The sequence below is a fragment of the Falco naumanni genome, chromosome Z, assembly GCF_017639655.2.
Source record: "Falco naumanni isolate bFalNau1 chromosome Z, bFalNau1.pat, whole genome shotgun sequence".
NCBI classification, from domain to species: Eukaryota; Metazoa; Chordata; class Aves; order Falconiformes; family Falconidae; genus Falco; species Falco naumanni.
Window position 1 is genome coordinate 38,358,523 of NC_054080.1, and position 12,079 is coordinate 38,370,601.

The window sequence follows — 12,079 nt, forward strand, 5'->3', positions numbered from 1 at the left end:
GTAGTGCTGGTCAGGATGGATGGACCAAAGAATTTGATACCTGGAGAAATGCCATTAATGAACATGACAAGATGATGCAAAACTGGAGGGAAACGTGGGTAAGAATTTTTGGAAAAATATTATGTCCTACAGTGCTATTCTACTGGATGTACTACAGTCCCAGTTTTACAAATAGCCTATGAGGCTTCTGCAACCAGATATATTTATATAACGAAGTGATTAGCGTTCCTGTCCCATCATCATTCTTGACCCTCTCTGCTGTAAAATCTGCTCAATCTATGACACGTATTACGGTTATGTCATCTCGCTCCTTCATCCTGCCCAACACGGTAAGCCTGTGTATACTGAATGTATACTTAATTTCATCACATCCAGCCAGACTGCAGAGCCTACTGTCCACCAAAGCTGGCCTTCCTTAAAAAAACCCCAGTCCCTACTTTTAACATTTTTCTACTAAGAGTTAGAACAAAGATTACTTTGAATAAGTTTTGGATACAACACATGTTTTTTGCATATGGAACATTAGTATAGGCAACCTTTAAACTCCATTTTAATTTTTAAAGCAGTATTAACACATCATTCTGAACTGTTTTCTTCTTCAGGAGAGCTGCAACAAGATAAACGGCCTCTAACGGACAAAGGAATGAACAGGCTAGGAGAAACATATGCAAGTCAAACTGTACCCAGTACTCTTAATATCACAGCATTCAAAGGGGTATCTGTGAGTGCTAGTGCTGGCAATAAAATCAATATTCAGGAGAATCACCTGAAGCCTGAGGTAGAAGAGGATATTCTTACTGCACCAAAGAACAACCAAGTAACATGCTACAAGAAAGGTGACCCATCCCATACTGTAAACTGTCTCTGGCTTCCTGATGCCAGTTATTTCAGCTTAATGAAAACACAAAAGCTGTCTCAATAAGATTTGTGCTGCTCAAACAATACGGTATGACGTATGGCTTCTGTTTCAAGTTCATTAAGCAAGCCAGTTAATTTTGGGCTTGAAGATCTTGACATAAGATTTAGAGATTAATAATAAGATGTGGATCATGTTTATTTAAAGGCACTTGAACTTCTCTATTTATTTTCTTTTAATATGTTTACCCTTACACTCTGTTCCCAGTGTTTTGAAAAGCATTCCTTTCTGGTGTCAGCAAGTTCATTTGTTCAAACACATTTCCTTTGGCGATAGAGTTTCTGTATCAAATAAAGAACTTCTGACTGATGCTTGAAATATAGATTACAAAGCACCCAAGTTAAAGCAGACTCTAGTTTTTGAAAATTATTAATCTATGTTTTGAGATAACTGTGGTAGCTTTAAAAGAATTGTGTTGAATGAAGTGTAAGACTATTCCTAGCGAACTGCAGATTGAAAATGTGAGGACCTACTCAATCCACAGTAAAATTGTTTTACTGCAGTGCTGTTCAGAGTTTTGTCCTGCTGCATCTAATAAACAAAAGTCTGAGGCATAATTCAAGTTTTCTGTTTTGCCTTCTGAATGGTTTTCAACAATCGGGAAGCAAGTAAGAAGCCACCTAAGATTACACCTTGGGTCCATGGGGACAACTGAAAGCAGAAAGATTTGTACTTAACCTAGGTTATCCCCTAACTGGTAAGATTTAAATTAATTTGTTTCCCACATTGAAGAAAGCATTCTCCTTACTCTACAACCTTCCTGAATGACTTCCCCCACCCCCACCCCCCGTCCCCCAGTACCAGACCACCTTGTGGTCACACATGCAGGGTGAAAATTCTTGTACACAAATAATTTTCTCCATTTTTCACATTGACAATCATAAATTATTGCATTACAGTCAGACTTTTAGATAAGAAGAGCCTGAGTTTTGCCTTATATCTGCAGCAAAGTACTCCAAGTAATAAAAAAAGACTGGCAGATTTTTGTTGAGCTCAACTTTGTGAAAGAACATCTGTGTAACAGAATTGGTGAACACAACTGTGACCCCTTATAGTAAACTTCTTTGCTACATGCTAAGAACAAGAAATAACTCCCTAAGATTCTGAACAATCTGCAATGTTTCTAAAGTAACTTTTCATGCTCTTCTACAGTAATACAAAATAGAAAATATGGTAAAAAAAAAAGCAGTTAATATGGTCTTCACTGACTGGTTGCCATTCCATGCAGTGACTAGGTTCAGAGAGTTTTGGATGTGTATCAAAGTAGTGCAGACACAAGCAATAAATCACAACTTACCTCTGGATCAAGGATTACTGGGCTATCGAAAACCGTATTTCATCGCTGGGATCTGTCACCCTCAATTTCCATTTAAGATTAGAAGAAACTAATACAAAAGGATCACATAACTAGTGACCAACTGTGCATTTCATCTCAAGGCTGGCTTTCCTTAGCAATGTTCTTCCTCAAAACTGACATTTCAAGTATTATTAAATGCCCACCAGAAGAGTTTACTTAAGTCACAACCATACTTTATAGAATCAATATATTGTTAACAGATTTTATACAATTTACATTCTACAAAATTGTTTGTTTGAAGTTTAGAATTATTTAAAGTTTTTATATCATGTCTAACTTCACAAGGCAGCTACTTTCCAAAATATTGCACTATAAACGTTCAATATGGTGAAGCACTTACAGGCACACTTCAGAGATGCTGGCAGCAGCACATGGCATCTATATCACCTTTCAGAACAGCTGACATAAGTTACATGTGCATACTCCAATGACTTTCTTTGCATTTGTCCTCTTGGGTCTGCAACTTGTAAACAATGGTATTTATATAGGACATTCCCACTAAGGTGCTCCACCACCATTATGTGCACATTTTGTTTTTAAAATTTTATTTCCTGTAAGGTAAAAATTTTCCCTACCTTAAAAACAAACTGAGATTGATCAAAACCTCTTTCATTTATATATATACTGACACAACCCCAAACTGAAGGAATGAAGAGCCTGTCAGCATGGAAAAGGTACAGACAGGATAGCAGGCTGGTACATTTTCTGTCCTTCATACCCTCTACCTTCAAAGCAGGACCTACAATAAACTAGTCTCAGTAGCAGCAGAAACATCATCCCTGTACACTTAATCAATGTTAGAAATCCCATAAACAGAGCATTTTCACTTCAGGAATTTCAGATGTTTGTAGTCCATGCTCTCTGCTTTACACCTGCTGTATGATCCCAGAAGAACAGAATACCACACAGAAGAGCTAACTGGGAACTATGTCATCATGGCCTTCCTTAATTAGTTTCAATCAAGCTGCCTGCCCAAAAGAAAGTGACACTGATGCCAGCCTGCCCATCTGAGCAGGTTTATTCAGAAGAAAAAAACAAAACCAAACCCACAATCAAAAACCATGTGAAGTTCTTTAAAAAAGAGTTTGAAAAAAAAAATAACCAAGCCCCAATCTTTTGGCTCATGGTATCTTTTTGCAAATAGAACCATCTTTCTAGCAAGTTCTTTTGGTATACTGTATCACTAACAAATCAACGCTAGTCCATAAAACCACTGAAGTTTGTGGGTTTTTTTGACCACTAAACAAAGTCAGTTCAAATGGTTCATGGCTAAGACAATTTGTTGTTCTCATCTGCTATAGTACATCCAAATACATAGAAAGTAAAAGCATTAGCCAGTGCCTCCTGTGCTCCAGTGTGCATTTTGCTTAAAGTGATTCAGAGCAGTTTACTTGGCTGAGTTCAGATACTTCTTAAATTTAAAACCTTAAATTTACTTTACTATCCTATTCCTAAAGATCTGGAAAAAAAAAATATGAAATGCCCAATCAAATTGGGTCTGGATTTACTGATGCTCTTCTGAATTCACTATCACGTCAGTAGTTGCACTCTCTTCCAGTTCCAGTGCATATGGGTTATACTCTTCTTCAAGTTTTCTCTTCCAGATTTTAACTAGGGAATATTGGAATAAAATAAAAACAAACAAACAAACAAAAAAACAAAAACAAAATAACAAAGAGGTTACTGTATAATACTTGAGGAAAAACTTCAAGTGAAAAGTCACACTGATTCTTTCCTTCCTCCTCAAAGTGCTGAGGTAAATTAGCAAATGGGCTTGTTAGCATGTATACCACACGACATCAGATGACACAAGAAAGAATACTTTGGAGTGATGTAATCCATTAAGGTCCTTGCACCCAGCCCCCTACTCAAGCAAGAGTAACTCTGAAGGTGGATCCAACTTTAAAAAAGGCTCGGAACTTCTCAAAACTTTCAAAGCACTTTTAAGTTGCCTAGTATCTTGATTACTGTTATTGGCTGGTAACTATATGAGCAGAGCTGGAGAAAAGTATTTTAAGAAGTGGAAGGCCTTTATAAAACATGAACACTTATGGACAGAAAGCTGCATCTCCAACAGGCTTCAATACAAAACTGAAGTCCACCACAGAGTTACAGAGTATGCACTTGTAGAAAAACACTTCATAATTTTTTAACAAACATAAATAATAAGGAGCCTCTGTTAAACCTCCTCTGACAAAGCAATGAGTACTGCTTGCCATCGGTGGATTTCAGAGAAGAATTTTCTCTAAGACTTTCTCAGCAAGAGTTGACCTCAGGTTTATAAAATTTGGAGAGGGGGTACACCACAGAAAAGCAGAATTTCCCCCTCTACTAACCACGTAAGTGTCAGGTGTCATTTGTTCCACTGCAAATTGTAGAACTCAAAGAGCCCTTTGAATGAAGAAACAAGTCGGTAAATACTCACTATAATTAGGTACATCCTCATCAGAGTCCTTGAAAGATGTTTTACCCATTTCTGATAAACTGTTTTTTTCATATTCTGTGGCTGAGATGCTGGGTTGGGTTTCTTTTAGTCCTCCTTCAGCTTCTTTCTCTAAAGCTGCTATCATATCTTTGTAGGCTTTCCTGGCCTCTGTTGTCAATTGTACCATTCTATGAAAATGGTCCTGTGGAAATAAACAATATTTGTAGAGCTTAAATCATATAGTAACTTCTCACATTTCTATGACAAACTGTAATGAATATTCCTTAATAGAAACATACGTTCACATATAAAAGCTAAGCAGCTAAGTACCACATAAAGACATGAAAAACAAGCCATTTATAAGCATTTACAAAAACACCAATCCTCTAGAAAAAAAACAACGGACTGGAAAGAGATCTAGATGAAGAGGATGTCAGGAAGAGATGGCCAAACTACTTGTTTTGAACAGTGTTAAGTGGCTGTAGTTCCAAAACAAAAAGAATTTTTCATGTAAGCCACTGACCTGGGATAAAGAGCCTAAGTGTACAAAAGCAAAACAAACAAAACCTTAGAGTATTTTTTCTCCCGTTACAGGTAAAAAATAAACAAAACCACGAACCTACACATTTCAGCTTACCTGAGCCCCATCATAGCTAAAAATCCCCACCACACTCACAGGCACTGCTTTGTTCACACAGCGGCCTAGAGCCTTGCGATTAAGGGCAAAAACAAATGGGATATTCTGTTCACAGGCACAGTCGATAATGTTGTGTAGAGTCTCATCCAACCCACCTAGGACAGACAGTAGAATTAGCAAAGAATGACACTATTCAACCTGAATATAACTACTGGACAGTACTGATAAAAGACAGCAAAAATACCCCGAGATTATGGATGCATTTTGAAATTACGAGAGCCTCTAGGAAAAAATACATGGATCTCAGTAACAGCATCAGATCTCAATTTCTAAATGACAAATTGTCTTCTTTTTTTTCTCAGTTCTTAATTAGCAGTATCCTTAGACTGCTACTGTTCTGCATTTTGTTGTATGTATAGTATAGTCTAATCTGGTATTAAAAAAAGACCCAGCTGCTAAGAAATTATTTGAAAGTTAATAGAAAGTAATGATAACAATTGCAACAAACGCTAACCAAACGGTCACTGACAACTTACAGTCAATCGGTGGCCTAAAAGAGACTGATAGCAGGACCTCTTGTGGTGGCACAGCAGGCATCGGCAACCTCTGCCTTCCCAGCTGTGCCAGTGCAACCTGCTGTGCAGCTGCACTGCAAATCAATACCTAAACGCATCCTGGTGTCAGGTAACCTCCCCCACCCCAGACAGCTTGACTCAGCTCACCCTTCAGCTGCACAGCAGCCAACAGCCTGAAGAAAACAGGCATCTTTGTACGACTGGATTTCAAAGGCTATTCAAATAAGTTCCTCCAATAATAATAACTGCTGCCAGCATACCGAGTCTGCTTTTTTGCATTTCTTTTATTTAACGAACATTATTATTTTTTTTAAAACTTATTTACCCTTTGACTGAATCTTTTCGCAGTTAGGAGAGATGATGACACACTTCAGTTTTTTCAGCTTCAGATGTTTCAAAACTTCTCTAAGACCCATAACAAGCCTGCGTTTTATCTTGGCCTTTACTGGGTCTTTCTGATACAAGCGATCTTGGAAACGAACCAGTTCTTTTAAGAGATCTGTCACACAACTGTCAACTTCTTTACTAAGTACCTGGCTGCAGTAACTGGAAGAAAGAATCAATTAAATGTTAAAACCCCTAAAATTAAAACTGTAACATAAATACATAATATGTAAAATATAGTTAGTTTACCTTCTATTCTATGTCCTTATAATTTTTTCTGTTTCCACGCCAAACACACTTGATATATACATAAAAACAAAAACTTACTTTTTCAGTGGCTGAGAACTTACAGAAGATTTTTTTACTTGTGGTGTCTGGCTCCCCTACCAAACTTTACTAAAAATACATACACACATGTACACTAAACCTATACCAATAAACATATACATACACATTTTTATAGTGAAGCATTTTTCTGAAAGCATTAATTCTGACCTCATTAAATCCAAGTACAGCAACCAAAGTATAACATTCTTACTTATTTCTATAAATACAAGGCTACTTATAACAAAGATGGAAACCTGGATCAAATTCCTCCTCCTCCTCAGGTTCGTATTTTTTGTCTGTCATCCTATTTCACTTATCAGACTACAGCCTTATGGTGTTCATAAAGACAAAGCCAGATGTACTTCACCCTTCTAGTATTCCCTGGAAAAGATCAGGGTTCCAAATTATTTTCTTCTGCCCATCTTTTACACAAAAAATCATTCGGTAAAGATGACTCTACAGAGAAAGCTAAAGATATCTCAATTGTGCAGTCAACAGAAAGATGTCAAGTGGCAAATATGATAAGACCTATCCTGGATCTTAAAAGATACAATTATCTCAAAATGTTAAGGTACAAGAGTTTATTTACTATTTTGATTCCATTTCACTAAGTCTCAAAAACAAGTCTACTAAAACACTGAAGATTTGTGTTGTGAAAACTAGAAAACTGAAAAATTTGTGTAAAGACAAAATATTCTAAGCTTTGCTGAATGCTCTACACCCTGTATGTAATAGGTAGGACCGACTTTCCCTGTACAAGTTCAACCCAAACTGTGTTTTCAGTAAAACAGTGTGGCAAAGACACCAATTACTTGATTTTTAAAGCAACTAAAAGTTAAATTAGAGCTAACACACGGCATCAGGGAGATAAAGAACAGCTGTATCGATATCAGCTATTACTATAACCTGAACTGCAAAAAGGCCAGCGGTGCCTTTATGGGAAGAAAACTACAAGTTAAAACACTGCTTACCTAAAGCAACTGTTATAATCTGTCACTGGATCTGTGATCTCTTCACATATGGTAATGACTATTTCTTCTTCTACAGGGAAACATGTATACATGCTTGTTTAAAAAACCTAAAAGTATTTCTACATAGTAACCCATAAATCTTCCCTTTATTTCTTTGCTTAGCCACAACATGAAAATGTCATCTAGCTAGTCATAGTCTTTACATTTTTGCCATTTGGTTTGGCAGCAGAAAACCAAAGTACAGGCTAAAAATAAGTAAGACGGACTACTCTGGTAGTAAGCTGGCACTCCCATTTATTTAAAATAAGATACTTTAACAGCAGTTCCTTTTCCTTCCTTAGCCTCTACCGAATTTCTGATCTTTTTTTCCTTCAAGAAACATGTGTTTTGAAGTGAGAATTACAACAATGTATAGACTATTTCTCTGGACATAATTTCTTTGTGTGTCAGCTTCCAAAAAAAACGGGGAAAAAAACCTTCAGACAAACCTCCCAGTAGTGTTCCACAGAATGCAACTGAAGTATCTTGTTTGAAAAATGCCGTATCAGTCACACTGTGGAAAACCAGACATCAATACAACCAATACTTACTCTCTAAAATTCCTACTATGGATTTTTGGAAGACGGGAAGTTAGCTGCTTTGAAGTCATAGAACCTTCTGTGGAATCCTTGATCCCGGTGCTCTCCAGAAGCACTTCAGCAACTTGCGTTACAGGAACTGCTATCAATGTAAATGAAGATACTTCAATGAAAAGACAGAACAAAAAGCACCATGACAAGACTAACTTGTTGAGTACCTCTTGAACAGTCATTACTTCAGTACTCTATCAGTCTGTGGTAGCAGGGGAACAGGTCATATGTTTGTTTCTCTCGTAGTTTTTATTATTATACCTCTTTTTAAACAGACTGCCAGAGAGATGCAAACACTTTCATTACAACACATAATCCAACAGGCATAGAAGTGTGGAACAGTAATCAGAATCCCAATTACTCAAGTACATTGGCTGTCAGCTTTGGCACACTTCAAACTCTACATAAGCCCAAGATGAATTCTGGCAAATTCTGAAGTTATAGTTTTTATTTGGCAGTATTTGCTACACATTTTTGAAAGTACTAAGCATGCTTCCTCTCAAATCTCTTATCTACATATGGTATTATAGCCTTCTCCTGAAAGATACCTGCTTGACTATCCTGTAGAAGCGTTTTATCCTCAGCAACATTTTCTGCAGACTTACAAATATTATCTCCATCTTTTGGTACTGCTGTCTGTTCTAACAGGTGCTGCTGTTTCCGTTGCTCTCTTTCTTTCAGAATAATCTAAAAAAAAAAAAGAACATATAAAACTCAAATAAATTAAATGTTACCGATAACAAAGCACCTTCTCTTACCAAGTGGTTACATATAGACCATTCATAAAGAAGTTTGACACTATCATCCAAATTTTAACAACATTTGAGTTTTTTTTTAATTTGCACATAAAAAGAAGGAAAGATATTCCCTAAATTTACATAGAAAAGGACTACTTTTTTGACTACCAGGGTTTCAGTGGAGAAAATAATTACTAGGGATCAACAAGTGCATAACTAAATTTAAAGTAATGAATTGCTTGAATACAGAGAAGTAGGTGAAAAAGTTTCCCTCTTTATCCTTCAGACTGCCAATTGGCCGGGGGCGGCGGGGGGAGCGGGGAAGTGTAGCGAGAGCACGTGTGGTGCATGCACAGTTACTCTTTCCTTTTACTCCCTGGTTACAAATACTGTGTCAGTCTATCAGACTGCTGTCTCTGAAATTGCTGTTTGAAGAAAAAGAATAAATTACCAAGGATAACTGAGCTGTATGGTAGATGGAAGGAAGGAGAGTAGGACATGTGCTGGATCCAAACATGCTACTGCAGGTAAAAGCAATCATCATTTTCCTGAAACATACTTCTTTCTCTGCTTTCATAGCTGCTAAGAAGCAGTCATTGTATATGTGACCGCTACCTCAGCTCATCTACCCCAAATTCTTAATTAATTATATCACAGAATCTAATTGCAAAAGTAAATTTCTCCATTTGCATTTGTGAAAGACGAACAAAGAACAAAAATAAGCTCCATACCATGCTCGGAACATAGATATTTCACAGACAAAGCAATTTTCATCTTCTCAAACTTACTTTGGAAAATAGATGGCATGAAGACAGTAGAGCCAGAAGACACAGTAATGAGAATCATCCCCCAGGTTTTGTTATACGTTGTTTATATTGTACAGTTCTCAAATTCAACTAAGCAGCAGCACAGAATGACCCTAAACTACCTTCACTAGCTCCATAAGAATTGTTCCAGACCATGAAGTGGCATCTCAAAATCCTTCGTATAGAAGACATGACAGGAAGCAACATGAATGGGCAAAGAAGAAAGATACAAGAAAAACTGCCAGGTGGATCTAACACTAATTGCTGCAGAATTAGCTGAAGTTCTGGTTGGAAGAGCACAGAAACATTAAATACTACTTCTGTTTGACCCATTCTCCCCAGCCCTGCAAATAAGCGTATCTTGTCCAAACCAAGTAAACTTCTTTGGATATTCCCTGTATCAATGATGCATGGACACTTTTGTAGTGGTACTTCTTCAGCTATCAAGTGATTTAACTGAGAAAATACATTTTGGGAGAAATTCTATATAATAGTAAGACTCCTCTATTCCCCTCCACCCTCCTCTCCCCTTTTTTAAACCAAGGAAAGCTACAATTCAATTTAGACAAGCGGACACTGAGATGCAGATCTCCACATCAGAAGTTTAACAGACTCAGTATAATACTGAGGTTACACTAGCCTCTATCCTACTATTTAAGGAAAAATATGAGCACCTTTTTAAGAGGTGTTGGTCTCTTTGCTTTAGGGACTTCTCTCTGTTTCCCTTTCTTTACCAATGGAGCGCTGGAATCCAAAGGGTTATGAGGCATCTTTCCCTGGTTTAAACGGTGACTTTTTGTGGCTGTAGCAGGTTCTTTAGAAAGCAATGGTATGGCACCACCAACTGAGATTAACAAAAAAAAACCAAAAAAAAAAAAAGAAAAAAAAAAAAAGAGAAAAAGTCTGCATCAACTATAACAAGTACCCAAACAAGAATCCAACACAAGTTTAATGACTGGATTAGGACTACTGTACACATACTAAATTTCTGTTGTGTTTCTATTAAAAAATATTTATAGGCAATCCTATGTCATTAAACAATGTTTTTAAATTAAGATACTCCTCCCAAAAGACTGATATGTCCTCTACTGATATTATACAACTAGAATCACAAGCTCTGTCCCTGAATTCTCAAAATTTTGGCAAAACAGTGCACTCCAAGCTATCTTCAACACCACCATGGCTTAGTAAACCTTCGGGAATCTCCATGTTTCATGGTAGTGGCATTTCCTCCTCCATAGATACTGTACTGCGTTAAGATAAATACTGAGTTCCAGTATTACAGATTTTAGACTTAATTGCTGTAAATAATCTGAAGCACTTACTCCTACCAATTGTTAAAGCTTAATGAAGTTGAAGTTAATTTTCAGATGGGCAATGAGTAATGCAAAGCTACAGCTAAGTCTCAGCACACTCTCAACTATCTAATTTACTTGCATTTTTCAGCGGGTTTAGAGCACAGAAGATTTAAACAACTGGCCAAGTCACTGAACCTGGACCTTCCAAGCCATGACCTCACACCCTAAAAACTACTCTCCTTTTTCAAGTCGAAATCAGTAGGAATTGCTGTATCCTGAGAGCACTTTGTCAAACTTCAGTTACCTGCAATATAAACCAGGTTACATTAGCAAGCCAATGAAGAGGATGATGCAAGTATCAGTGGAATGAGCTTCAACCTTTGTGCAGCCCCTCCTCTCTAAAAAACACCCAAAGCTTCTGACAGCTTGTCTTAAGCCATCTTCATTTACTGTGCTGTTCCATCCATACATTATTTACAAAATGAAGCGGAATAAGGTAACTTTTGTCTGCAGCCATACTGCTTGCCCTCCTTGCTCACTCTGCTCCTCTGGTTGCAGAGGTCAGCACAATGCCACTTCACAAACTAAAGTTACATTTTGGTACACACCAATTTAATGGGTGTGTTGAATGTTAAAAAAAGCTATAAAGCTGAGTTAACATTTGCCTTTTATTTCCAGGTTACAAACATGACACATAATATTTCTTCCGCTGCAGATTCAGACACAGGCAATTTAGTATTGGAGAATAGGTATTGTGACCCATACCTTTTGTGCTCTACCCTCTACTCACCATTCCATGCACTATATAATTTTGTAGGAACAAAACTGGTTATTAGCACCTCTGCAGCACTGATTTTAACTGACTCATATGAAGAAAAGAGCTCAATTGCAGAAAAAGAATTTTAAAAAGCATCTTAAAGTTCTCTCAGTTAATGAAGGGGGGGGGGGAAATTCATCAACGCTCGGTATTTTGAGCTTTTTATTTAAAACTTCAGCTCTCATACATTGTGAGGTTAA

At 37.1% G+C, this 12,079-nt stretch overlaps 2 protein-coding genes across 18 annotated transcripts in view; one reads left to right on the plus strand and one right to left on the minus strand.

Moving 5' to 3' along the window:
- SEMA4D (semaphorin 4D) overlaps nucleotides 1-3,735 on the plus strand; it is a 99,593-nt gene extending 95,858 nt beyond the window's left edge. The window contains exons 17-18 of one of the 2 annotated variants that reach the window (XM_040580744.1): nucleotides 1-98; nucleotides 603-3,735. In XM_040580744.1, coding sequence (XP_040436678.1) covers nucleotides 1-98; nucleotides 603-632 — 128 coding nt within the window. In that variant the 3' untranslated portion in view covers nucleotides 633-3,735. The other variant, XM_040580742.1, reaches the window with a different exon arrangement.
- Nucleotides 3,268-12,079, minus strand: part of SECISBP2 (SECIS binding protein 2) — a 27,930-nt gene continuing 19,118 nt past the window's right edge. For 15 of the 16 annotated variants that reach the window (XM_040580734.1, XM_040580723.1, XM_040580730.1 and 12 more), the window contains 7 exons: nucleotides 10,439-10,608; nucleotides 8,770-8,908; nucleotides 8,183-8,312; nucleotides 6,236-6,456; nucleotides 5,336-5,490; nucleotides 4,699-4,900; nucleotides 3,268-3,884 (listed from right to left, as the gene is read on the minus strand). In XM_040580734.1, coding sequence (XP_040436668.1) covers nucleotides 3,778-3,884; nucleotides 4,699-4,900; nucleotides 5,336-5,490; nucleotides 6,236-6,456; nucleotides 8,183-8,312; nucleotides 8,770-8,908; nucleotides 10,439-10,608 — 1,124 coding nt within the window. In that variant the 3' untranslated portion in view covers nucleotides 3,268-3,777. The remainder of the gene's footprint in view (nucleotides 3,885-4,698; nucleotides 4,901-5,335; nucleotides 5,491-6,235; nucleotides 6,457-8,182; nucleotides 8,313-8,769; nucleotides 8,909-10,438; nucleotides 10,609-12,079) is intronic. The other variant, XM_040580725.1, reaches the window with a different exon arrangement.